This window comes from Salminus brasiliensis, chromosome 2 (genome assembly GCF_030463535.1).
Source record: "Salminus brasiliensis chromosome 2, fSalBra1.hap2, whole genome shotgun sequence".
NCBI classification, from domain to species: domain Eukaryota; kingdom Metazoa; phylum Chordata; class Actinopteri; order Characiformes; family Bryconidae; genus Salminus; species Salminus brasiliensis.
Window position 1 is genome coordinate 13,334,906 of NC_132879.1, and position 26,308 is coordinate 13,361,213.

A 26,308-nucleotide genomic window follows, 5' to 3' on the forward strand; every position below is an offset into this window, starting at 1 on the left:
GGTCGCAGTTAAGATTTCCGTCTCATGACTCTTTCATGAACATTGTTTGTGGAAGCCATCTGATAAGTGTCAGTTCAATGTTTGAATTGTCAGAGAATTGATAAAGCTTGGAAAGTTGATTTAATTCAATTTGATTACAGTTCCTCAATACAGTTGGTGACACGCCTCAGGCCTGATTTGCCAATCAAAGTCTGAGGTAAAATAAATCTTACATACACATAAAAATCTATGCAAATCTAAAATGTAAGATTTAGCACCTTTTCTTGTCATTGCTTTGTTTTGGTGTCATCACTATTACACTATTATTCTAAATACAGTAAAAGAAAAAAACTCCATGAAAGTATATAAAACTTATTTACCTTATTTGTATTCAACCACAGCTCTGTTCATTATTCTGAGCATGTCTAGCATGTCTTAATGTATCATTTAAGAGCTCCCTAGCTTCCTACTAATTATTGGAGTCCTGTGAAGATGTACAGGACTTGCATATTATAATCATTTTATGCGAGTTCTGTATGAGCAACCAAATGGGACTTATATGGATGAACACATTGTTTTCACTGCACTTAACACATACGTTTTAAATGTTTTTGTTTAGTTTATTGTATCAAACAAATTTATATTCATTTTATAAATTCATTTTAATATAAAAACATATATAGATCAATGGATCAATGTATTTCATTTCACCTGTCAGTGGTGTTATTGTTATGGATATTAACACCTTTCTTAACTTTAATATATATTGATGTAAACCATTTCTATATGTGTTTATCTATTTATGAAAAATAAAAAACAATCAATTAAATATCAATGAATGAAAATAAAAAAAGACAAATATATATATATATATATATATATATATATATATATATATATATATATAAAATAAATAGTATCAAATGAGTATCAATTTTATCCATTAAAAATTTTCTTTTTCTGTTTATATACCTGACTGTGTATAAATGTTTTTGTTTTTTTTACTCAAGTATGTTTTTACTTTTAACTGACCCCCACACTTTCACTAAAGTACAGGTCCTCTGTATATTTTCCAACCCTGAAAAACACACTCAGGCTTCTCCTTACCTTGTGGGAATCGAACAGTCCAGTAGACTCTGAGGCAGGCAAGCTCTCGACGTGAGCCACGCTGGCATTTGCAGTCCTGCAGGTTGTGGTAGTGCAGCAGAGCATTCTGGGCATCACTGCAGGCCTGCCGGGTGTCAGGGGCCAGCGGGGCCACTGCCTCCTCGTCCACACAGTAATCAAGCTGCCTGTACAGCTTCTCACACTTGGGCTCAGATATACATTCCTGCATGGCGTCTTCGCAGTCCAGCGTCCCCGGAAACAGAGGAACCACCGAGGACAGCAAACCTAGAGGAATGGTCAGGGGTCGGGGACAACACCAGTGGAGAGATCTGTTTTACAAAAGGTTTTTTGTTCTATCACATCCGACTGCTAGAATAGAGCACTACATAATTACCAGCATATTGTTAGTGGGCAGCCACAGTAAAGCATGAACGTTCCGAAAATCAATTGTGATACAGTGTGTAAACATTAAAGGCCAATGTCTGCCTAAAAAGACAAGAAATGCGATTTACATTTACACTTTTATTCACGGCAGGTGTATTTCATTTGAATAATGGAATTTACATATTTTTCCCTTTACCCCAAATATAGTCAAGCAGCCGAGACATGTTTGGTGTCTGATGTTTGTTTCTGTAGTTTTGCACTGCTGCTTTGTGGCTAATGTAGATAACAAGCTTATATCCTACCTATAAACATCACACAAACTGCATGTCTACTTCCCTAAAATCAGGTCATGTTGTTCAGTAATGTCTGATAGACTTGTTTATGTGGTTCCTGACAGTGTTTATCACACGCTGTTATCTTTATTAATGGATAAAAGCACCACAAATACCTAAACAAGTAGAAGCATCCAACTAAATGCAACATTATGTAGCCTGTAATAGGGAGAATGGCGTCTCTATCATTGCTACTTAGGGCCGGAACGCCGCTAATGCACTTTAGAACTTGCACAAGATCTCTCACCGGAGACAGCCTCAGTCTATGTGTTTCTTTCACTTCAGATGGCAGTAACTTCAGTCTCTCAGCTTGCCCAGAAATGCATGTGTACAGCTGTCCATAAGGCTTATCTCACAGCATGATTTGTTTAGCCTAACACTGCTTTAAGGCCTGATTTTTGTACTTTTTGCTCATTTTGAAGACAACAGGACACCAAATATGTCCTGGCCTTTTCTCCGATGTCCTGTACAGAATACACTCCAAGGATTGTTTTTGAGGAATAGGGGGAAACTGTACATGACAAATATTGCTGTAAGCCCCTCCACACATGCATTTTTAATCAGGACTTTAATGGTACTTACATTGAAAAGGGTGAGTCAAGACAAAATCCCGGTAAGACTGACGTGGCAGTTTGATCTGGTTGTTACCAGAAGGGGCTTGTGTGAAGCAGATATATATTTGTGGAAACATTGAGTAATGTCTTGGCTTCTGTTGTTCCAACAATGGAGCTTTCAGAAAGTGGAAAACATCCTGGAAGTGCATTTTGTGGCCTACTGCTTGCGCACTTATAAAGTTACTGCAAAGGGTTCCTTGCACAATGCCATAGAAGAACCACTTTTGGTCCTTTGAGAACCTTTTTTATAAGAGAAATGAGAGTGTAAAGATCCTTTTAGAGGTTTAGCAAAGCTTCAGTCGAGTTCCTCATACATCTCTATTACAAACATGATTCTTTAAGGAATCAAAAATGGGACTTTTATGCCATCTCCCAAGGAACTTTGCAGCTTTGACCTGTCTGACCTCCTTTTAAACTCATTGCCTTAACTGAATACTTTTACCACTAATGTTCAAGCTTTGCACCATTCATATAATGCAGCCCTTAAACAGGATTTTACTGGGATGTGCAAATTTATAAGTGCTATTAAACGTCCTGTTAAACAGGAAGTGACATCCTCAGCATGAACGGCCAAGAGCTCCTTCACTTCTGAGTCATGAACAGAATACATTCTCAAGTCTGTTCGTTCTTGTCTAACCTAAAACCTGACTAACAATTAAGCTCACAAACGTTCTGCCTAGGACTACACCATGTGGACATTAAACCTGATGTGAAACAAACCTGTTTTAATGACTACATTAAATTAAAATAAAACAGTGATAATAATTTAACTTCTCTTTTAAACAAAGAGCCAAACGCCCTATTCAGTACTGTACAAACGAAAAATATTGAAATACTGATTATACTGCTACATCCATCACAAATGACAATAAACACTCCCTGGTGCTGTGGGTGAGATAAATTTACCCATTTGTTACAGGACCTGAAAAGGTCTTTTTCTTTAAGAAAGCAGTGCCTTAATATACCAGGTGGCTGTTCTGGGGTTGCTAGGTAGTTGCTAGGTGTGTTACTAGCATTTCTATGTGGTTGCTATGGTGTCGCTTGATGGTTGCTATGGAATCTCAGGTAGTTGCTAGCAGGTTACCAAGTCGTTGCTGTGGGACCCCATGTGGTTGATTGGGTGTTACTAGTAGGTTTGTATTATCCTGACATAAAAAGCTGTGGAAACTGTACTGTACACATATATACTGTATCAGTTCTGTGATATTTTATAGTACACTGTTAAAACAGGGTTCTTCAATGGGTATAGCAGTAGAGCAGTGGTTCTGTATAGACCCATTACAATCCAAAAAACATCTAGATGCTTAAATGATTCTGTGCCTGTCTAAATTATTATTATTATTGTAAAAACCTTCTGTAGTTCTTCACTTCCTTTTAAAAGTGGCTCTTCGTAGCACCAAAAAGGGTTTTACTTTCTTTACAAACACTGTCCCTTTCCCTGTTTCCCAGCCTTATATGGCTGTATAGCTCTCTTAACCTGTAAGAGAAATGGATTTATGAAATAACTGAAGTTCAGAAGAAGGAACATGCCTGAAGCTCCTCCTGTTTTCAATATAACATCCCACAAATTTCCATTACAGCCTTCCATGTGCCATAATGACATTTCTGCCCCTTACCACCAACTCCTTGTTCCTCAGCGCCATCTCTCAATCCGACCTACCTCTGTTCATCAAAGAGAGTGTGTCCTTTTAGCTTAAAGCTGAAGCCATCCAGAACTACAGCCCATTCTCTCTTAGAGAGATTTCTCTCTGTTCCGGGTCTGAACTGAGCAAAGCACAAGGTAATGTAAGAGTAGGTGTTATTATAATGATTGTTCTATAAAGAACCATCTACAAGAGGGCCATTTTGCCAGTTTATCCTTTCACATGGTACTCTGAGTTGCTATGGGTTCTATATAGAACCTCTGCCTTCAGTAAAGAACCTTTGAAGAACTATCTACAAGAGGGTTTCCCTGTGTTTGAAGTGCAATTTTATCATGTGTATCCATTCACATGGTTCTTTTATTTGCTATGGTTCTAAATAGAACCACTTCCTTTAGTAAAGAACCTTTTAAGAAGGATCTCATGGAGGTAAATTGCTGGGTCAACTTTACCAGGATTTTGAGCCCAGCTTGTGTTCTCACTGAATCCCTTCCCAAGTAAAAGTGTGGAAAAAGCTTTAGTTTTTGATGTCCAGTTTGAAGATTTCAGGGACTGTCATGGTAAATGTGAATAAGTGCATCTCATGCTAGGTGTGGAGTTGACTCCTAACGACATCCACAGTCACCTCAGCAGGAGTGCAGGGGGGGTGTATCGGTGGGGGCGAGAGGAGTAGACACAGTGTGGGGGATGGGATCAGCACACATTTGGGGTTATGGGTCAAAATCCACAGGGTCAAATGTTCGGGGTTATTAATCACATTTTTATGTATACACCAAGTAACAAGACAGTGACAAACACTTTCAGCGACAGCTATTTAAAACAGCATGTGAGGAGTGCTCAGTCTGCTGTCGCCTAAATGACCGATGGGAAGAATTTCTGACCGTGGAAAGAAAAAGCCATCAATCCTCAAAAGAAGTCAGTTTCAGAAACAGTCCTTCACGCCACAGCTCTCAAAACCCAGAGGTCACAGCTGTGTGCTGCTGTCATCGCTTCTTTCCTTCTGGTTTTTATTAGGTTTCATAAACTTTTAAAATAAAAAAGGGAAAATAACTTGCCGACCCCGGCTTGAACCCTATTCCTGCTTGGGTATAATAACTACCTCTCTCTCTTTCCATCCCCCATCTCTGTCCCTTACTCCATCCCTCTCTCTCTCTCGCCCTCCGGAGCAGCAGGGTGTCCTAATTGCCGCTAGGCCTCATTTTAAAGCATGTGCTGATTGAGCGCCGGCGGCTGCAGGCTGTAGACTAAACTGCCATGGAGGCACTGGGCCTGGGCTTCAGAATAAAATAAATAAATAAATAACACAACACAGCAGCGTCCAGCTCCAGCTCCGGCTCTGGCAGGAGGAGGAACAGACTGCAGCGGCCAAAGCAAAATGACCAGACAAATGGAATTAGGCTATTCATTGGCATTTGTTAAGCCGGCATTGCAATCACTCTTGTGGATTCTCCACGCTGGATGTTTTACAACAGTTAAAAGGCACATTTTCACAATAGGATTTTTAAAGGGAAAGTGTGGTAAAGAATCAAATGATACAATTTCTTCATATTTTAAATGCTGTTTGCTGCTGGAGCTACAAGGCCAATGTAGTTGTTATTATTTATGAAAATGGATAGAAGTACAGAAAACTTTCAGTTCATTTAATTAAAGAGCAGCTATAACATTAGCACCACCTCCATAATACTAAGTAGGTCCCCCTTGTGTCACCACAACCGATCTGACCATTTAAAACAATAGACTCCAAAATACCTCTGGTACGTCCTACAGCAACGACGTCAGCAGCAGATCTATTAAGTCATTCATGAACATTAGTGAGCCTTGGGCACCCATGGCCCTGTAGCTGGTTCACAGCTCGAACTTTTTTGGAGAACTGTTGGTAGGTACTGACCATACTGATGCATACTGGGAACACCCCACAAGACCTGTCTAATGTTTTGGAGTTGCTCTGATCCAGTCATCCTAGCCATCTAGCCAAATTTGGACCTTGTTAAAATGGCTGAGATTCTTACGCTTTGCTATTTTTCTGCTTTGAACACATCACCTTCAAGGACTGACTGTTCACTTGCTGTGTAATATATCTAACTTCTTGACAGACGCCACAGTAAAGGAAGATCAATGTTTTCCACTTTGTCTGTCAGTGATGCTTATGTTATGGCTGATCGGTGCATGGCTCTTAACAAGAGATGCTTCCTTATGGAATGATTCGTCTACGGCTTAACTCAAATGGCTATCTAAAGCAAGAAATTGTACTCAAGTGAAATGTACTATATCAATATAAGGTACTATATCAAAATCTCAATCAAGTAAAAGGGGAAAGCGTGAAGCCAAAACTACACTTTACACAGTGAAAGACAAGACATATCTATACAAGAACTAAATATGCTCATATATAACCTACACTGATGTGGTGACTAATAGGCAGCGCTAGGCCTTGCTCAAAGACGAGCTAGGTCTGGGCAGTATCACTTTATGCTGATTTTATAAAATAAAAAAACAACACTACATTCAAATGCACAGGAACGAAGTGACTGGTGGAAAATTTGTTTTTTCTTGGAATGGACCTGAGAATACATACTCCTCTATTCAGTTTTAATAAAACGCCCACTTCAGTACAAATATTCCAAAAAAAGCTCTTCAGTAAATTTACAAAGTACTTCCATCCCTGCATGTCATCCACTGTCAGTGTGTGTATGTGTGTGTTACATTAGGGCTAGATTTTTCTTTATGGGAAAGTACTTTATTGTCCAATTCATTTCTTTTTTTCTTTTTTTTTTACATTCTTTGCACATATACGACTAATGTAAAATTAAATAATGTATTTCAGCCAATTTATTACCAACAAAATTCCATGATGATTATTGTGGAATTAGATTTTTACACTGACTTCCAATAAAAGGTAAGAAGGTTTTGTCCTTCTCCTGTTAATTAATTATTAATTACTTATTTTAAGTTTACTCATAATTAAATTATGTAGCAGCATTTTCAGCAACAAGAAATTAATTAGTTACAAAAACCGGAAAAATCCGTTTGACAACTTTTTTTCCAAGTAAACTTAATATGTATATTTTACATTTTTTTTATATTGCCCATAGTGTTGTGCCAACTAAATAAAATTAAATAGTTACAATTTCAGAAACCACATAAGCAAGTAAAGTAGAGAGCACTAAACCACTTGACACAGTTCAAGATGAGTGTGTGATGGCATGCATTTCATTTGCTAAACCATTGGGGTGTACAGTTAGCTTCTATTACTTCTTAGTTTCATTACAGCGCAGCTTCAGGACAAAAATAAAAATGCAAACGTCAGACACCAAATACAACTAGGATGATTCTCTACATTTGAGGTAGAGTGAAAAATGTGTACGTTTGATTTTTCACCAAACTGTCTTTTCAAAGGGCTATTCTTAGCGCTCCAGAAAGATATAGTTAAAGAAATGACCTGTAAATCTGCCTCTTTTTGCCTTTTTAGACGGGGATAGAGCTTTAGCCTTTACAAGCTGTATCACAATTGATTTTGGCAGCATTCAGACTTTGATGTGATTACAGACTGACAGAGTGCTGGAAATTTTATAGGAGTTCTCTACCAATCGTTGAACGTAAGTGGTGAAATCAAAAGGCTTTTATAAGTCAGAAGCCGAATTGTTCCTTTAAAGCCCCCCCATAGACAAAAAAAAGGCAGATTTCTATCCCACCAAGGCTTCCCTTGTAAAATAAACGCTAAACAATGCACTGACATACGGTCGCAAATGACATGCGGTCGCCTAATGAGAGCAAAAGGAGTTAACGCTGCCTTTACCCACAGCCTGACTGCATTTATCCACTGCCTATGGTACTGCTCTAAAGATAGTGTGGACAGAGAGCGAGAGATTAGAGCACAGGCCGAAAAAAGAAAGCAGAGAGAGAGAGAGAGAGAGAGAGAGAGAGAGAAAATGAGGAGTGAGAAGAGAGTGAGGGATTGAGAGTTAAAAAAAAAATAAAGACAGAGAGAGTGTGTGAGAGGGAGAGAGAGAGAGAGAGAGAGAAAATAAACGCAGAATGACAGACAGCAGAAGCTGCACACAAGGAAACGGTCTCAGTATGGAGGCCGATTGCAATCAGACACATGCTGGCCTAGGTATTATGATGTGTGTGTAAGTGTGTGTGTGTCTGTATCTGCCTGCTGAAATCACATTCAATACACAAAAATGATGCCACACACATACACACACACACACCCTGGGAAACATGCCTTAAATCACACAGCACACACACATACACAGAAAGAGCCAGCAGCAGCCATTATGAAAAATTGCACAGCAATACAAGAAAATAAAGGCAGTGTGTTTGTGCAGACCACACTGTGTATGTGTGCGGTTGCACTTATGGTCAGTGGGAGCAAACTGGCCACAGCTGTCAATACAAACAGGTCCAACAGGGTTAAATAATCAATACGTCCGGTCTGAACCACAAAAGCAACTCAATCTGACACCTTCATCAATCCCAAACACACAAAATAATGAATCTGAGTCATGATAATCTCACAAAGGTCGTTGGTGGGGTATATATTATTAGGTTATATATCGTCACGGTCATGCAAAAATCTCTCTCTTTCTTATGTCCTAAATGGCAACTTCATAGAATGGAGGTCAATGCAAAAAGATTTGATAGCATTTCTATTGGTCCATTCATTGTGGAATTTTGACTGAACAACATCCAGATTCAAATTACGTCAAAAAAAGTCAAACATAGAAGGTTTTTGTGTGAGTTTTTCATGTTTTTCATGTTTATATGACACATTCTGCTGATTCTGATATAAACATTTACCAAATATAGAATTTTTGACTAAATCTACCAGGAACAGTATTTCAGAAAAATTAAACATTAGCATCTGTAGGAATTCAAATGCAATAAATTGAGTAAACTGCAAATGTTTACCTGAAAAAGAATGAGGTTACAAAGAAACTACCTGTAACCTTGGTAACACCCCAGTATGATTTTTAATCAGGGTTTGAACTTTTATTTTGAAATGCTGTATCATGATAAAAGTAACAAAGTATTCTGGTACTCTGGTATCAATTTTTAGCTGTTTATTTTCTCTAAATTTGCTGCAGGTGTAAGCGTCCATTACTTCATAGCTCCAGTGCAAAACTAAATAAACTGAAGACACTTCAGACACTGAGCATGACTGCATTTGAGGTGAGGGTAAAATGTGTAAATTAAATAGTTGACTGAACTATTGCTTTAACAGTGAATCCCCCTTCTTTTTGTCTGGAATAAATCTATTTGTTATCAGTTTGTGCTTTTTTACTTTGAAGTATGAAGTATAATTTGTACACACTGTATCAAAATTACAGAATCACAGTGTACTAATTATTTTCAGCAGTCTTATTTCAGTGATGCTAATTGGCGGAAATGATAATAGCTAATAACAATACTACATTACCTTCATTTTGCTAACTAAAGAAGCAAACTTCAGACACTAAACATGTCTCGGTTGACACAACACATTTGGTGTAACAGTGAACAACTGTGTTAATTAGATTCTTGCACACCGTATCATGTTGGCCATGTAGGTCCATAGCAAAAAGTAAAAACTAAGCAAACCTTAGGCACTAAGTATGTCTTGAGTGACTGTCTACATAACCTATTTAAAAATAAATGACCTGTCAATACAATGTGACAAAATAAGATTTTTACACACTGTACCACAGTTATAGTTCTCATGATGTTGATTGATGGGATATAAGCTTCCAGTGCCAGTTAGCTACATCAGCCTCGTATCTCCAGTGCAAAAAGGAAAAACCTTGCAAACGTTGGCCACTACATTTGGAATATTTTACTAAACTAAAATCATTTAATGATGGTAACTAATGGAGAATAATCTAACAATACCAATTAGCTACATTAGCCTCGTAGTTCTAACTAAAGAAGGCGACTTTCAGACACCAAAAACGTCCGGTTGCTTGACTACATTTGTGGGGAGAGGAGAAAAATGTGTATGCTTGATTTTTCACTGAACTATTACTTTAATTTCTGGACTCAGGACCTGCAGTCAGCGAGCTTGTCCAGATGACCCTGAATTTCAAGCATGAATTCGCCATGAAAACAAATCATCACCTTCAATTCTCTTGAAGGTATGAAGCATTGCATAGAATAAAAACGTCATTTGAGGGGTGACGTCTGCCGTTCGTTCTTTAAGGCAGAGATTCTAAGGGGTATTTTTTGCGAAATGTGGGTCAGAGCGGCGTCCTATTCACTATTGGTGACACGTCCCATCAGAGCGTGGCGGCTGTATTAAAGCGAGCGGGCAGGATAGGCCCGTTTGATTGACAGGGCAGAGAAAGCGGAGCACAATCCGAAAGATTCGCAGAGGAAGGTTCAGCGCCAGGCAAGACACTGACTCTGCACACACTCCAAGCACACACAAACACTTTGCTGATTTACTGTGCTTAGCTAACGCCATCCGTTTAATGATAATTAGCTTGCAACATTATGCTAAAATCAGGCCTGGGTGAGAGGGGAGGCTGGTTTACTGCCTCTCGCTCTCGCTCTCTCTCTCACCCTCTCACACACACACATACGCAGTCTCTCTCGGATTCTGTCGCTTGGCTTGAGTCTTCCAGCCGAGGCGCAAGCCCAACACCATCTGCCATTCCCATGTTTGCGTTCCAAATCCTCGTTATCAACAAAAAACACACATGACCCTAAAGGCCCCTGAAACGTCCCCGTACTCCCCCATATGTCAAGATCAGATCACTGGCAATAGCGTCTACCTTTGTTAACACCTCTAAGGCTCCCAGCCCCAACCTCAGTGGATTCAGATGGGAGTGTATGTGCTTTCTTCTTCTAGCCCCCATTCTTTTAACTCTCTTTGATCCATTGAAAAGCTTGTGTCATTAGCTTGTCTCTGGACACGTCCTTGTAACCACCCAAGGCCGTTCCCGAATGCCAGCTTTACAGAAGCAGCCAATTAGTGGATGCAGCCACAAAGCTGCAAGCGACGTACAAAACTGCGTACCTGCAGAGTAAGGATCCCACCGCTTTCAATCTTCACACACACTTTCATGTAGCAGTGACCTAAGTAATACAGCCACTATGTTCAGTGAAAAGTATTGGAACCCTCAAACAGGAATTGCGCAGGTCAGTGTTTCTCGGTGGGTTGCGACCCAAAGCTGTTCATTTCAAAAACCTTTGTCCGTTCGTAAGATAAAAATAAAGTAAAGACTTTTAACGCCCCCTAAAACCGATCAGGTAAAGTTCAGGTCAGTATTTCACAAATGATGGCGACCCAAAGTTTTTCACTTACTAATCCCAAGTAAAAAAATACGATTTCATTTCTTATGTCCAGAGGAGAGTTTCCAAATCGAAATCGGCCCGTAACACAAATCAAGTACTGTTCAGGTCTGTGTTTCTCAAATTATGGGTCGCAACCCAAAGCTTTTCACTTACTAATCTACAGTTTCTAAAATAAAAATTATAGTTTTATTTTTGATGTCCAGAGAAGAGTCTCAATCAAGTCCAAATCAAGATCTGCCCCTAAAACTGGTCAAGTACTGTTCAAGTGAGTGTTTTTTTAAATAGTAGGTTACGTCCCAAAGCTGTTTACTTACTAGTCTTATATATGTTTCTACAATAAAAATTACGGTTTAATTTCTTGATGCCCAGAAGAGAGTCTCCGCATCAAGATTGGCCTGTAACACAGATAAATTTTATTTTCATCTAATACCTAAGTGTGTGTAAATGTATAGATTGTGGTTCTTGATTTAAAGGCTGCAAGAAGTCTGTCTGATGAGCTGCTGGGCCACAAGTGTGATATTCCTCTCCATCCAAAGGTCAGACTTTTGTTTCAACTTTAGAAGTGTAAAGTTTATATCTTTTTTTATACCATTTTTATGAAGCTATGTCCAGAGAGTTTCTAAATCATGACTGGCTCCTAAAACAGGTCAAGTACTGCTCAGTTCAGTTTTTTTAATTATATTAAATAAATAAAAGGCTGTTTTTAAAAATATGCTTACAATGTGCTTTCAATTTAAAAGAAGATGGTTCCTGAATAGGTTGGCCTTCCGTCCAAATTAGGTTAGCTTAATAAAACACATACACAAGCTCTGCTCAATTCAGTGTTTTTCAAATGGTAAGTTGCTATCCAAAGATATAAACTTCTCAAATCTTTGTACGTTTCTAATAGAGACAAATAACACACTCAGGACCCAGCAGCTTTGCATCTTCATCATTTTTATGAAACTATGTCCAGAGAATCATGATCAGCCCATAAAACAGATCAAGTACTGTTAGGTCAGTGTTTCTCAAATGGTGGGTCGCGACCCAAAGATGTCACTTGCACATATACTTTTTTTGATGGGGGCAAATACCACACTCATGACCTAGCATCTTATCAGACAGCTCGTTTTTCAGTGGACTTTAGACCATGAAACAACGATTTGTTTGGTCACAACCCAAAATTGTATGAATACACACTTTAACATGCAAGATAAATATAAAAATGTGACTATTTTGTGATTGAATAAAAGGACATGGACTTGTGTTTTCTTGCACACTTAATTTAGCTGAGCATTTTCTAATGATGATAAGTGGGGGGTGATGGCAGGACAAGGCAATATTAATGGTTGATATTGTTTTGCCCTGCCCTCTGGTGCATTGTGACAATCAAAAAGTCACAAGACGCTTAAGAGGTGGGTGCTGGATTATACAATTTATATCTTTAAAAATTAAAAGGTGCTACAAAGGGTACAAAGAGTGAAGCCATAGAATATGTATGGGCAACAGGGGCTGGAGTGCAGCACAGTTTGCACAGATTTTCCTTCTCCAACAGACCTACTAAACCTGGCGATTAACAGGTGAGTTAAGCAGGAAAAGCACAAAACTGTGCAGGAATACTGGCCTCCAGGACTGGAATTGCCCACCCCTGCCATGGTAGAACCACTTTTTGTTCCATAAAAAACAATATATGTAAAATATATGGCGTCTGAAGAACCTTTAAATTGGTACATCAAGTAAAAAGGATCTGCACACTCACACATTGCTGTTGCATACATGAATATTGATGGAGATAAAGTAATTATTCCATGGCATCTCTAAACACATTTTTATTATATGAGTGTATCATAAGGGATATCAAAACTCAGTGGTTCTGAACTGGCTTGAAATGAATCATGAGTGTGTCTTTCTTTTCTATAAAAGGCTATTTTTTAAAAAAAAAGCTTACAATGTGCTTTCAATTTAAAAGAAGATGGTTCCTGCTCGTATCCTATGTCTGACAATGGCCATCAGAGGACAAAAGCTTAACAGGAATAGGTTGGCCTTCCGTCCAAATTAAATTAGCTTAATAAAACACACACACATACACACACATACACACAGCAGCAGTTAGGTAACTTTTCCCAGAACAAAAGCATGACTTTAACTCCATTATAATAACTACATTATTTTCATTCCTAACAGATAAACCACAGTGTGTTTTGTGGGCTGAGATATAAGTGGGTTAATCTGCTGAATTGCTTTTGGGCTGTGACTTAATGATAAAGGACAAATGTGGGTGCTGAGAAAAATCCAGCTGAGAACCACTGGTTTAGACAGTCTGTGATTTTGGCAGGATTGCTTCCACAGCTGTCAACATCTGGCGCCTGGAGTCAGGCCTCAGGGTGTCAGTGAAGCGGCCTGGCTGGCACACATACGCGCGCACACACACACACACCTGTCTACGATAAGACCCGTCAGCCTGAGATTTCTGAAAGCCGTCAAGACTTAACATGTAAATCAGACAGCTTGCTTCGAGCGGCCTTCGGACCAAAAAACAGCAGGTGTGTGTTGTCTGAATTAAGCAGGAGTTAGTGACTCTGCATCCAGGCTTTGATGTCCACCACACACACCCCAGTCCTCTTAAGTTGGTGTCCATCATCGGGTTTGGTTGGACCGTTTGAACTCCCAGACCGAGAAGCGTCTCCCTTCTCCTCAGCTTTATGGGCTTTACTGTTCTCATACACTGATACTCCCTCTCTGAACACACTGCTGTGTTTACCTGAGTCAGGAGCATCCAGCATTCCTACCTGAATAAAATACACCAGCACAGCTCTGCCTTTCAGTTTCCTCAAACTGGCGAAGACGGTGTGATGTTTTATTAATGTGGAAATGACAGCCGTGATGAAATCAAGCAAATTCAATGCTGCTCTTTTTCAGGGCTGTGTCCACAACCACCAAGACCGACCAGAACAACCAGCCTAAATAAACCACTGATCTAATTCTGTAACTTTTCATTTTACAGATTCTGGACATGAGAGACAGAGAGATAGACAGAGTGAGAGAGAGAGAGAGAGAGAGAGAGAGAGAGAGAGAGAGAGAGAGAGAGAGAGAGAGCAAGACTGATATAGAGAAACACTGAAGGAGAGAGAGAGAGAGAGACTAAGAGTGTGTGAGAGAGAGAGAGCGCAAGACTGATATAGAGAAACACTGAAGGAGAGAGAGAGAAAGAGAGAGAGAGAGAGAGAGAGAGAAGAAGAAAGACAGAGCGAGAGAGACTGAAATAGAGAGATAGAGAGATACTCTAAAAGACAGAAAAAGGCTCAGAAAGAGAGAGAGATGGGGAGGGGGGGTTCTGAGAGATTGAGAGAGACCGAAAAAGAGAGGCTGAAAGACAGAGAGACTAAGGGCGAGACTCAGAAAGAGAGAGAGAGAGAGAGAGAGAGAGAGAGAGAGAGAGAGAGAGAGAGAGAGAGACCAGCGAGACTCAGAGAGAGACTTCTACACGAATTGGACACACAAGCACACGTGCGCAAGACCGCGCGCGCGCGCACACACACACACACACACAGGTACACCCACGCACGCTCACTCATCATTAACGCAGCTCATAAATAAAGCTGGCGATGAGAGGCGCGCGCTGCAGCGTGTCTGGAATCGTCGGAGCGGCGAGCGACACCGCGCACGACAACACACGCGCACACAGACGCAAACCCGCACAGACACACCAAACCACGCACGCACACATCACTATAGGGACGATGACGGGCCTGACCGTTTGATCGCCCTCCTCCCCCCCCCCTTTTTTTTTTTTTCAAAGTTACTCACAGTACTGAAGCGCGCGAGTCTGTTTAACTGCAGCTGAACTGTATTCATGTGTACATTTGCTCTTAAACAGCTGCTGCACAATAAGACCGTTCACTGCCACTGTGATGTGTGCACGAGGCTCAATCACTTGGCTAGTTACTGTATTATTATTACTATTATTATTATTAATATAATGTTATTAATACTATTTAGATAACGCATATCTGTATGTGTCTGTGTGTGAGAGAGAGAGATAGAGAGAGAGACTAGAAGACTAAGATGGAGAGAGACACTAAGAGGGAGACAGAGAAAGATGTATACAGAGAAAAGCTGAGAAGAAGGCTGAGAGAGAGGACGAGTGTGACAGAGGTCTCCTAACACACTGCAATAGGAGTGGTGAGGAGGATCCCATTTCTGCAGCCTGCCAGTGTGGACCAGCCATTAACTCACACTTCTACCTGCTGCAGCTTTAAACTGCTCCCAGTGTTAAACACACTCCGGAGATGACAGACAGACAGACAGACAGGCAGACAGGCAGACAGACAGGCAGACAGACAGACAGACAGACAGACAGACAGACAGACAGACAGCTTCTAATCATCGCACCAGCACCAGATTAGTGTACAAGCTGCGTTTGCCTAAGACCCTCCAGTGACCAGCCTTCAGAGAGACTCCAAACATCAGACCATCAGACATGTAGCACCAAAACAATGATTAATAAAAAAACAACAACAACACCAGCACGCGCCGAAATCTGCCCTGTAAAAGTGCCCTGGTCATGTGCTCTCTGCTGGCTGTGCTCCTTACCTAAAGGAGCCCTGCATTGTGCTCTAGTCTCGCGACCCGCATGGTTCTCATGGTGGTCTTCTGCACTAATTTGCTCTCACACAGCTCACGCACAGGTTCTTACCCCTGATGAAGACCAGGTTCAGAAGTATTCCTAGAGAGATCATGGTCGAGACCGTCACCCCCCGGAGCTCGAGGCACCCGGGGCTTGGATGCTGAAGGCGCGAGCGGAGTTGGAGACTTCTGGACAGCGATCGAGTCCCTCGCACGGATGCCCCTCAGTCCACTACATGCATCCACACTGGGCCACAGACTGCTGGACGCGCTGGAAGGGTCCGGGATTCCCCCCCAGTTTTCTCTCTTTCCACACGCACACACACACACACACACACTCGCACGTGCGGACCCAAATCCTTAGAGAACCCGATTTCAAACTTGCACGAGCGTCATCCGGTGTAGTTAAACGAGACAAACAAGGCAAAAAGAAAAAAAAGTCTTCAAATAAAAACAGCGGTTTAATAATTAAAAATGAGCGCGTGTGAATAAAGGTAGGTTACTGAGCAGCTGCGCGTCCCCTCGCGCAACTCTCGCGGCCCGGATGAGTTGTGCGTGCCTGCTCCTGCCGCTGTGCTCCACTATAACGTGGGCAAAACGAGCGCTTTTCATTTTTTCCACACTCGTTTTCGAGACAAACCACGCCCCCTGTGCTGGGACTGGCTCCAACCTCCCGCCCCCTGCTTTAACATTGGCTGAGACGTAGTATTAGTCACAATACTTTTGCCTTTCTGGAGCGCCTTGCCTGGAAACAAGCCACACCCCCGGACACTACGATTGGCTAGAAGGTCCATGCACAGCAGAAGTCTGCCTGTCTGGAATACTACGCCCAGCGCAGGGGGCGGGGCTTTGCCGGAATACAGGTTGAATTACACGCACGGCTGCCGCTTCCTGATTGGCTGAGCTGCGTTTAGACTCAGCCAATAGCAAAACATTGAAGGGAAACCTTTAACAACAGTCTGGAGGGTAATCTGAAAATAATCAAATAAATTCACATTTAAAGTCTAAATTTGTTTAAAACGCCTTCAGATGCTGAGTTTAATGTCCAGTTTAGTGATCTTATGATCTTTTGGTCATCGCTTTGCTTTTATTCATATTATTACACCTTACTTTTTTAAATTCAATAGTAAAAAATAATAAAATAAAATAAAATCAATCATTTAAACTATTTTACATTTTGTATATAAAAAACATTACTTTCCAAAATTATTGAAATATTATTATTTACATTCAGTGTTCAAGATTAAATGCCAATTTTGAAACATTTGGTAAAATTCTGAATGTTAATATTATTCTTTTTTAATTCTCAATGGGCATTATTTATCAATTCACCCATATGTTCTTGTTTGGGATTTGTTCAATTTATGATAACAATGGGATCCATCATCATAGAGCAGAGCTGTGAACAATTTGGTGAATCCAACACATCACAAATCCCACATAGACCTCTCTCAAGAACAAATGTAAGAAACTTCTCAGGAAGATATTAGTGAATGAGGTTCAATGTTCTCAGTCATTGTAAAAATGTAATCTTTATTTACAGCTTCCTACTGACTATTTGAAACCTGTATTGCACATGAGCAATATATTAGAACTGTTGCATTTGTCAGCAAGCCATTTGGTTTTATATTATTGGATTCAGTGTTTTCAAACTTTTGAATGATGTGCACTATATATGAAACAATGAACAGTAGTCAAAAAATCAAAAATTGTGTTTGTCAGATATTTAGTTAATTACCATGTTTTATTGTGTTTACCTTAGCATGTATTACACATTTCTCCTGATTGTTGAAAGCCATGTCAACATATAGTCAAGTCAAGTGGCCTACATACAGAGTACACAGTGAAACAACGTTCCTCCAGGACCATGGTGCAACATAGACACAGTGCATACAGAACACAAGTGCAACACAATACAAGTGCAGACAGACAACACAACACAATATAGACAGAGAATAATAAATAATTCGGGGTAGTGTGCAAATTATGCAATGTGTAATACATATTGAGTCCAGTGAGGTAGTAAAGTTATTAGTGCAAAATGCTTTGTGCAAAAATGCTTCCCATATTATCTGGGGTAAATGGTTGGAGAGAGAGAGAGAGTGAGAGAGAGAGAGAGAGAGTGTGTGTGCATGTAACAGAAAAGACATCAGTTCAGAAGTTGAGTTGAGTTGAGTGGAGAAGTCTGATGGCTTGGGGGAAGAAGCTATTGCAGGGTCTGGTCATTTTGGACCGGATGCTGCGGTACCTTCTTCCTGATGGCAGGAGGGAGAACAGTCTGTGTGGAGTCATCCACAATGCTGGTTGCTCTGCGGATGCAGCGGGCAGTGTAAATGTCCATGACGGAGGGAAGAGAGACTCCGATGATCCTCTCAGCTGTCCTCACAATGCGTTGGAGGGTCTTGCGGTCAGAGGCTGTGCAGGTCCCAAACCAGGCAGTGATGCAGCTGCTCAGGATAAACACACATATACAGACACAGTTTGCAGATTTGTGTAGGTGGGTGGAGCAAGGTGATGTCAGTGCGACGTGAGAGTGCTGAGGACTCACCAAGGGAAAAAGAGGTGCTCGGATAAAGGAGTGAAGGCCCAAAGTATAAGGTGCATCATCTTTTCCTGTAGTATTTCACTCTGTTACTCTACAGCCTTTAGTTTTTCCACCATTGGAATTGAGTTGAGTGGGAATCTATTGGAAGATCCCTTAGACCAATCAGAATTAGGACATATTTTGTTTCAGAGTCTCTCACCCCTCCAACATAAACTTTTGTTCTTGCCTGAATACCAGTGAGTGAGCCAGATAGCATCTTGAAAACCCATTGTAACCACAGAAAAATAAGTGGAAAGCTTGGCCGTTTGTGAAATAGCAGTTCAAAAACTGGGCTTTGGAGAGCAGTCCATTAATAGAGATGTTTCTTCTCTCTCTCTCTCTCTCTCTCTCTCTCTCTCTCTCTCTCTCTCTCTCTCTCTCTCTCTCTCTCGTGACTGGAGGTCTGAGCTGCTGAGTAGAGTATGCAGGTCAATAAAGTTCCAGCTACACTGTTTTTGGCTAGTCTAACTAACAAATGCTGCCTAAATGACTGATCACCTCTTATTACCATAGTTCTACACTTAGCAATCGCTAACAGAATTTACATGATAGACCTGTTTGTCCCTTCATTAGGTAACAGTCACCACCACAGTTAACATGATGACAGTCACTCCCCGTTGAACTTAGTCATTTGATTTCCCCCACAGATTCAAGGTCCTCGAAACTCTGCCAGAAAATAAAAGCATGCCAGCAGCTGTAGGGTTGTTCAGCCATGGCTACACCACAGTCAATCACGATATACAGTCCAACATGCCCACACAGTCTTGGTCAGACAGAAAAGCTGACCTTTTTCTTCTAAGTCCTTTTTAAGTCTTTTTAAAGGTTTTTTTAACTAGCTGGCTTTGGTTAAGTAATCAACAGAACAGGCGAGGGAGCGTGTTATTTGCTTGCAGACATGAGCAGAAGGCTCACCTTTTGTGGTAAGGACAAAGCAATATAACTGTCGAAGTATCAAGTTCAGCCAGATCAAGCCAGAGATGAGGAGTCTGGCGACTGGTCACGCTGAACATGACGTCTGTTTACGGATAAAGTCCCACCTTTTAACAAATAGAGCCGATCAGCTTGGAGAAGGGTCGATGTGCTAGTCGAGAACCCCCCCCCCCCCCCTTTGATGTAGCGTTCTGCACAAGCACAATAGCTAGAACACTGTTCTCTTTGTTTTTGGTGCATTATTGACCCAGATCAGATTTTATCAGTGATTAAAATATTTTAAAACAGTTATTTGACCCTCAGGTTTGAGTATTCTGGTCTCTCCCATTAATTAATGTAATTATTGCGGTGCTTCAGTAAGTGATGGGATCCCCGAATGTATATAAACAGCCCGGTTAACGAACAACAGAAACATGTACCCAGGTTATGGCGTTAAGGAATCTAAGTTGAATTATGAGAACATGAAAAGCATCTCAGTGATGTGCCTGGTGCCTTCTCTCATTCACTACTGTAGAACTTATAGAATCTAGACAACATTGATTAAAAAATTACTTCAGCATCCTAAAACAACTAATCAGGTTTTACCCATGGCAGTAATATAAGTAGAAAGTTCTATTAAAATATGGTTAAAGCTTATGAGAAAGCCAAAGTCGCGATGACAGAAAAAGACTAAAGTGTTTTGTATGGCGCCTTCACTCATTTACTTCTACAAAAACCCAGATAGGGATGTAATCTGAACAACATTGGGGACTCTAAGTTGAGCTGACAGAAGAGGAAAAGCGGATAACTTAAAAAGAATGCATTTCTCCAATCCACAAAGCAAAACAAACCTGTCAAATCTGTGCACAGTCAAAATAAATTTTTCTAACAGCTTCAACCCAGCAATGCTTTTAGCTTTCCAGAACAGCAAATCAGCGCTGACCCAAAGGAGCAATAAGCAGAAGTTTCCATTAAAACGTGATTGAATGCTATGAGGAAGCAATATTGTTCTGTGGTCCTTCAGTAAGCGATGAGAACTGAAGGCTCACTGGATTTGGAGGACTCCAGGGAGTTCCCCCTTTTCTGCAAAGGTGCAGAAAATTTCCTTCTTGGACTTGATTCTGTGTCATGCTACATGGTCAGCCACGTGACCAGTGGACTATGTGTCCAATGAGACAACACAAGCATGAGAATGTTTCTTATTGCTTTCTTAAAAAACAAAAACGCAGCAGGACCATGTGGGCCCACAACTGTTTTTTGGGGTTTTTTTGTTTGGAGAAAGAGAGCAGTTATGATGAGGGTTCACAGCGTATTTGGTTTCCACTTGTGGAAGGATGGACTATGGACTGATCACAGTTGAAATATCACAGTCCAAAGATTTGTTGACATTGTGAAACTAGACTGAGCTGGCCTTACTATGGGCCAAATGTCTGCACCATTAAATCATTGAGATTTAAGCAAAAGTAATTCAATGTGGTTTGGTTCGAAATACCACGTTTTAGAAAAACTTACCAAGTCAGAATTGCTCACAGAATTTGCGATTAGAAACAGACGTCCAATGTGTTTAATGCTACATCACAGAAAGCTATTACTTGAAAAGGTTTTAACTATCCTGCCTGGTGCCTGAGATGGTCTCCATTAGTTTTGTAGAAGTAAGTTTGGCCTACAAATTCATCCATCCAATAAATTCATTCATGCCAGAGAAGAAGGCCACATAGGGTGTTGTCAGGTTAAAATTTTAAGGCATGTATTTTACCATTATAAATATTATATACATGAGTAAGTTCACTGGTTCAAGTTTTTAGAGTGTAAATAAACTGGCTAAATTCATTACCACCACTGTAAAGAGCATTTCTCTGCTAAGAACCATATCACATCAAAACACTATGAATAACTTTGTTGATGTCTCAACCCATTATTATTATGTGGCCATACATATATAAATGCACATAAAGGACTGGGCATATATTAGAAAGAAAAATATATTATATGTATTTTTAGATATATTAAAATCATAGTTGAGACACATACATATGTGTCATAAATATACATATATTTTTGATAACTAGGTAAATACATACCATACCAAGTAAATATGAATTATAATACATATATGTAATATATTTATGATACATATTGTCACAAAAAAATTAAAAGTTCCATTATTACCACTTTGTTACATTGTGTCAAAATTTAATGATCAATATACCAATCAAAAGGCTCCAAAATTACTTGAAATAAAATCTTTTCACATTAACTTTATTTTGATCTTTCTTACAGTGTTTTTTTCATTTGTTTGTTTTTTGTTTTGATTTTCCTGTACATTTGCTGTTATGGCGATACAAGATTGTTGCATGACAGCGACAATGTTTTATCATATATTGTTAAATATATTGTGCCCCATATTTGAAAAGTTTGGCATAAGTGTCACATACATATTTTTTTACAATGTGAAACTAAATTATGCTGTCCTTTTGAAAACTCTATTTGTCTGTAACAGAAGCTACATGGCTCATTCATGTGGTTGTTCTTTGTTTAGAGTGCCGTTGCGTTAACACATTAACACAGATATACATTACACCGATTGCACAGAAGGCAGCAGTCTGGTCATCTCTGTATGAGAGTGTGTGAGTGTGTGTGTGTGTGTGGGGGGGGGGGGGTAAACACTGGTGGGATGTTGCAGCCTCCACTCATTCACTAGTGCCATTCAACTAATCAAGGCAAGTGCCATTGTAAGCCTCTCCTCTGAGGCTTCTGCTCTGGAGCTATTTCTGTGAGTGTCTCCATCTGGCTTGGCATTTTGGGCACTGGAGACACACACAAGCGCCCCCCTCCTCCCCCAACCCATCTGATTATACTCTCATCCATCCATCTAGATTTATCCATCTATTCTTATTGTCTTTTTCCCATTTCATTTGTACACGCTAGCAATTGACCTATCCATGCTCTTCCCATAAATGTGTTCCTTTGTAGAGACTGTTTAGAGTTTCGACAAGCTTTACAGAACACTGGCAAAAAATCTCATTCAATCTAATGAGAAATTGCCTTTCACTCTCCCGCTGCATAAGCTGGAGTTTCCAGTTTAAAAGACATGTGTAAAGCTGTACTAGGTTGTTTTAACAAGACTTCTAGCTATTTCTTATAATATATATATATATATATATATATATATATATATATACAAATATATATAGGCAGGGTCGGAAACCACAACAACAAATTAGTCAGCATACTAACTTCTATCCTTCTATATATAACACAGATACATGGCTTGGACTTGGAAAGTTATGGTCTCCACTGTACTGAAAAATGAAATAGCTAGCTTTAGCATGCTTAAGATTTGCTAATGTAGTCTATGTCTAATGCAGTATTAGTGTGTTGTAAGCAATGTGTGTGTTTTGTCAGTGTTTCTGGTGGTTGTTAAAATATTGCAGCAAGTTTACCAGGCTGGTAGCTTCAACACAGATGAAACACTGGCACTCCAGATATTACAGTTTTTATATTTATATTTACATTCAAGGCATTTAGCAGACGCTCTTATCCAGAGCAACTTACAAAAGGGCTACACTGTTTACTTAGCCAGTTTGTATCGGCTAGAATCCAAAAGATTTCTTTAAGATTAGATCATACTAAACACAAAAGACAGTATGGAGACCATAAAACTCTATGACAGTGGGCAGTGGTGGCTCAGTGGTTAGAGCATTGGGCTATCAATAGCAAGGTTGTGGGTTTGATTCCAGGGCTCAGCAAGCTGCCACTGTTAGGCCCTTTACCCTCTCTGCTCCCCGGGTGCTGGAGTTGGCTGCCCACCGTTCTGGGTGTGTGTGTGTACTCACTGCCTCTAGTTCACTTGTGTGTGTGTGTGTGTGTGTGTGTGTGTGTGTGTGTGTGTGTGTTCACTACCACAGATGGGTTAAATGCAGAGGACACATTTCGCTGAGGGAGACCAGCCAGAAGGGAGTCACTTTATAATAATTCCTGACAGGCCCAAGGGTTGACCCCATCAGGCAGAAAATGCCAGTTTGATCCCCAATGATGTGGGCAAGAGTCACAGAGGGAATACATAACAAGATTGACAGTTAGCATCCATTACCACTTATGTGTCTTAATGATGCATTAGCAAGACAAGTGTTTGGTAGTCTTGTGGATAATACACTGAAGCCTATACCCTCTGAGCACTGGTAGCATTGTGTGATAGCAGCAGTCCTTGATAGTGGGTGGGAATGATTCAGTTGAAGACTAATAATAAGTAATTAACTTCTTAAATAATGGTTTTGAATAGTCAAAGAGTCAAAATCTAAATAACAAAATCATGAACAGTAATATAGTTAACAGATACACAGTCCTTTTCAACAGTATTATGGCTGTAAATGAACCACCTGTTTTAACAGTATTATCCCATTATTCTCTGTATAGCGTCCCACCTGTAATAATAATGCACTGAAATGCAGGAGCAATGTGGTATGAAGCTGGTGTGGCAGTAGCTAGTGGCAATTCCTTGTGTTCAAGTTCTTTATTTATATTCATCCTCACAATTACTTGATTAATTTAACACTAGTCAGAGTTCTCTCAGTTTTGGCTTACCCTCAGTCAGCAAAGAGGAGGCGTTAAAACACTGAGTTAAATTCCCAGTGTTAAATTAACTCTGAAAGTGTTGAATTACCACAGAACACCTTCAAGTCCTGATTAACTCCCAGAGAGTTAAGTGATTAGCTTCACCCTTCACATGCCGTGTAGCCCTGGAGGGGCACGATTAATAGGTCTGCAGCATCAAACGACTGCGGGGAAAAGGGCTCTACCTACTGTAAATCCTGTGTTATGCTAGTTACTGTAAGGTGTATGTTGCTGTAGTGTGTGCTGCATGTGTTTATATGCCACTGAGCACAAACTCTAAGAGGTTGTTGTTGTTGTTAGGTTGTTGTAGGAGTTCCTCTTCAATTCTACATCAATTCTTTACTTGACTATTCTGATTACTTTGAGTGATTGTTGGTTATATGTATTTGGGGGCAGTGGGGCAGTAGTGAAGCAGTGTTGCATAAGTCATTAATTACATAGAGCTGGCTTTGTGATACAAATATATACAGTGGCCCCCTGAGAGCTTTCCCCTCCACCCCTCAAAATCTTAAAGTATAAGATATTGCATTTAGCTATAGGTCACAGGTCTTTGATGATGCACATGCAGCTTGGGTAGCCTCCAGAGCCAAGCACGGCCAATAGAATGGAAGACTCTTGAGCAGCCACACATGAACATGCTCAATACCAAATGACAGCTAGAGGGGTATAAAGCCCCCAGCGTTGGCCTTTGGAGCAGTGGAATAGCTGAACTTTATTCTTTCAGAATGAGATGAGTTATTAGAACTAATCAACCAGCATCAGTGTCTGACCGCACTCATACCTGAATGCAATTCATTTACCCAAAAATGATGAAAAGGTGCAGCAAATGGTTTTTGAGTGATGCCACAGAAGAACCATTTTTGCAAGAGAGAAGGTAGTGTGAGGAACCTTTAAGCAGGTAAAGAACCTTTACATTCACTTCTTGAAACCATATAAGGTTTTCACACATACATATCTTTTAGAAGAATGTCTCTTTATTGAATCACTGTAGAGACATCATTTTTAAAGAGTCATCAAATTAAAAAAAAATCATACCAGTTCTCAGAGAGAAACGTTTCCTAGAACATCGTAATGTCTAGCAGCTTTAATTCTCCCAGCCTGTGTGCTCTCTCTGGACTCCACAATCATCTTAATACTGCACTTCATCAAGCGCACAAGGCCAGTCCTCGACCAGGCCTCTCTCATCTACTGCAATATTCCAGTTACATCTTTTGGAGAAGATCCAAAATCGAGCCACTGGGAGACAGCATCTCGGCAAGTGTTTCACTTCTGGCTCGCAAAAGAATAGCACAACGTCCCTGTGTGTTTTAAAAGCGTTTCTACAGACAGGCCGTCCACCGCGATGCCATCAATTATTCTCTGAAAAGCAGCAAAGTAGCAAAGGCCTAATACAAGCAGCCACCATTCAAATCCAGGGCAGGCCGAACAAGAAAAGAACTGCCTAATAAGCAACATTTGGTTCATTTTACTAACTTTTTTGGACACTTCTACTTTCTGTTCATTACTTTTCAGCTGACTTAGACACACACCACTTTAAGGCTACCATAAATAAAGAGCTCCAGACAGAAGATTTTAAATCAAAGATCAGAAGAACTGTCTCGACTGTGAAGACAGAAGAACGGCAGCGCAGCTTCCCCTAACGGACCGTACAGATGTCTCACAGTCGGTTTATTGATGCTGTCATTGTCTCCACAAACACTGAATAATAATTAAAAAGCAAAAAAAGGAACAACTAAATTAATTAATGCCATCCCACCTCCCTTCCCACTTTCACAAACAGCAGTCCTACTTTTATTCCAACCTCTCTTATAGTACTCATAGAATTCCTTATCATTTTCATCTAGCCATGCCTCACCCCAACACTTTCTTTACATCTTTGTTTTAACAGCTCCCTTACTTTCCCCACCTCTGTCTCTTCCTTCCTCTCTCACTATGTGTGTATGCCTCTCTCTTTCTCAGTCCATCATTGTTTTATGATGGCTCTGACCTTTTTCAGAAGCACTCCACTATCAGCCTCTTATCTTGCTTTCGTAGCGCAGCGAAGCGGTCATTCATGAGGTCACTTCATAGAAGTGGACATTAGAGATAATGTACTTCCAGTGACTCAGGTGTCTACACACACACACACACACACATACACACACCGTTTGTTTTAGTGCCTTGTCAGGACACGAGGCCACACATATGTCCCATAACATATATACATATATATAATTTCTATTTCTGCTGCTTTACCATATAAAATTAGTTTGTGTATGTGTGTGT

The 26,308-nt window shown here is 40.3% G+C and overlaps 1 protein-coding gene across 1 annotated transcript in view; it reads right to left on the bottom strand.

Moving 5' to 3' along the window:
- gfra3 (GDNF family receptor alpha 3) overlaps nt 1-16,504 on the bottom strand; it is a 41,462-nt gene extending 24,958 nt beyond the window's left edge. The window contains exons 1-2 of the mRNA XM_072668215.1: nt 16,007-16,504; nt 1,087-1,371 (exon numbers count right to left, since the gene is read on the bottom strand). Of these exons, the coding sequence (XP_072524316.1) occupies nt 1,087-1,371; nt 16,007-16,049 (328 nt within the window). The 5' untranslated portion in view covers nt 16,050-16,504. The remainder of the gene's footprint in view (nt 1-1,086; nt 1,372-16,006) is intronic.
- Between the last annotated feature and the right edge of the window lie 9,804 nt (nt 16,505-26,308).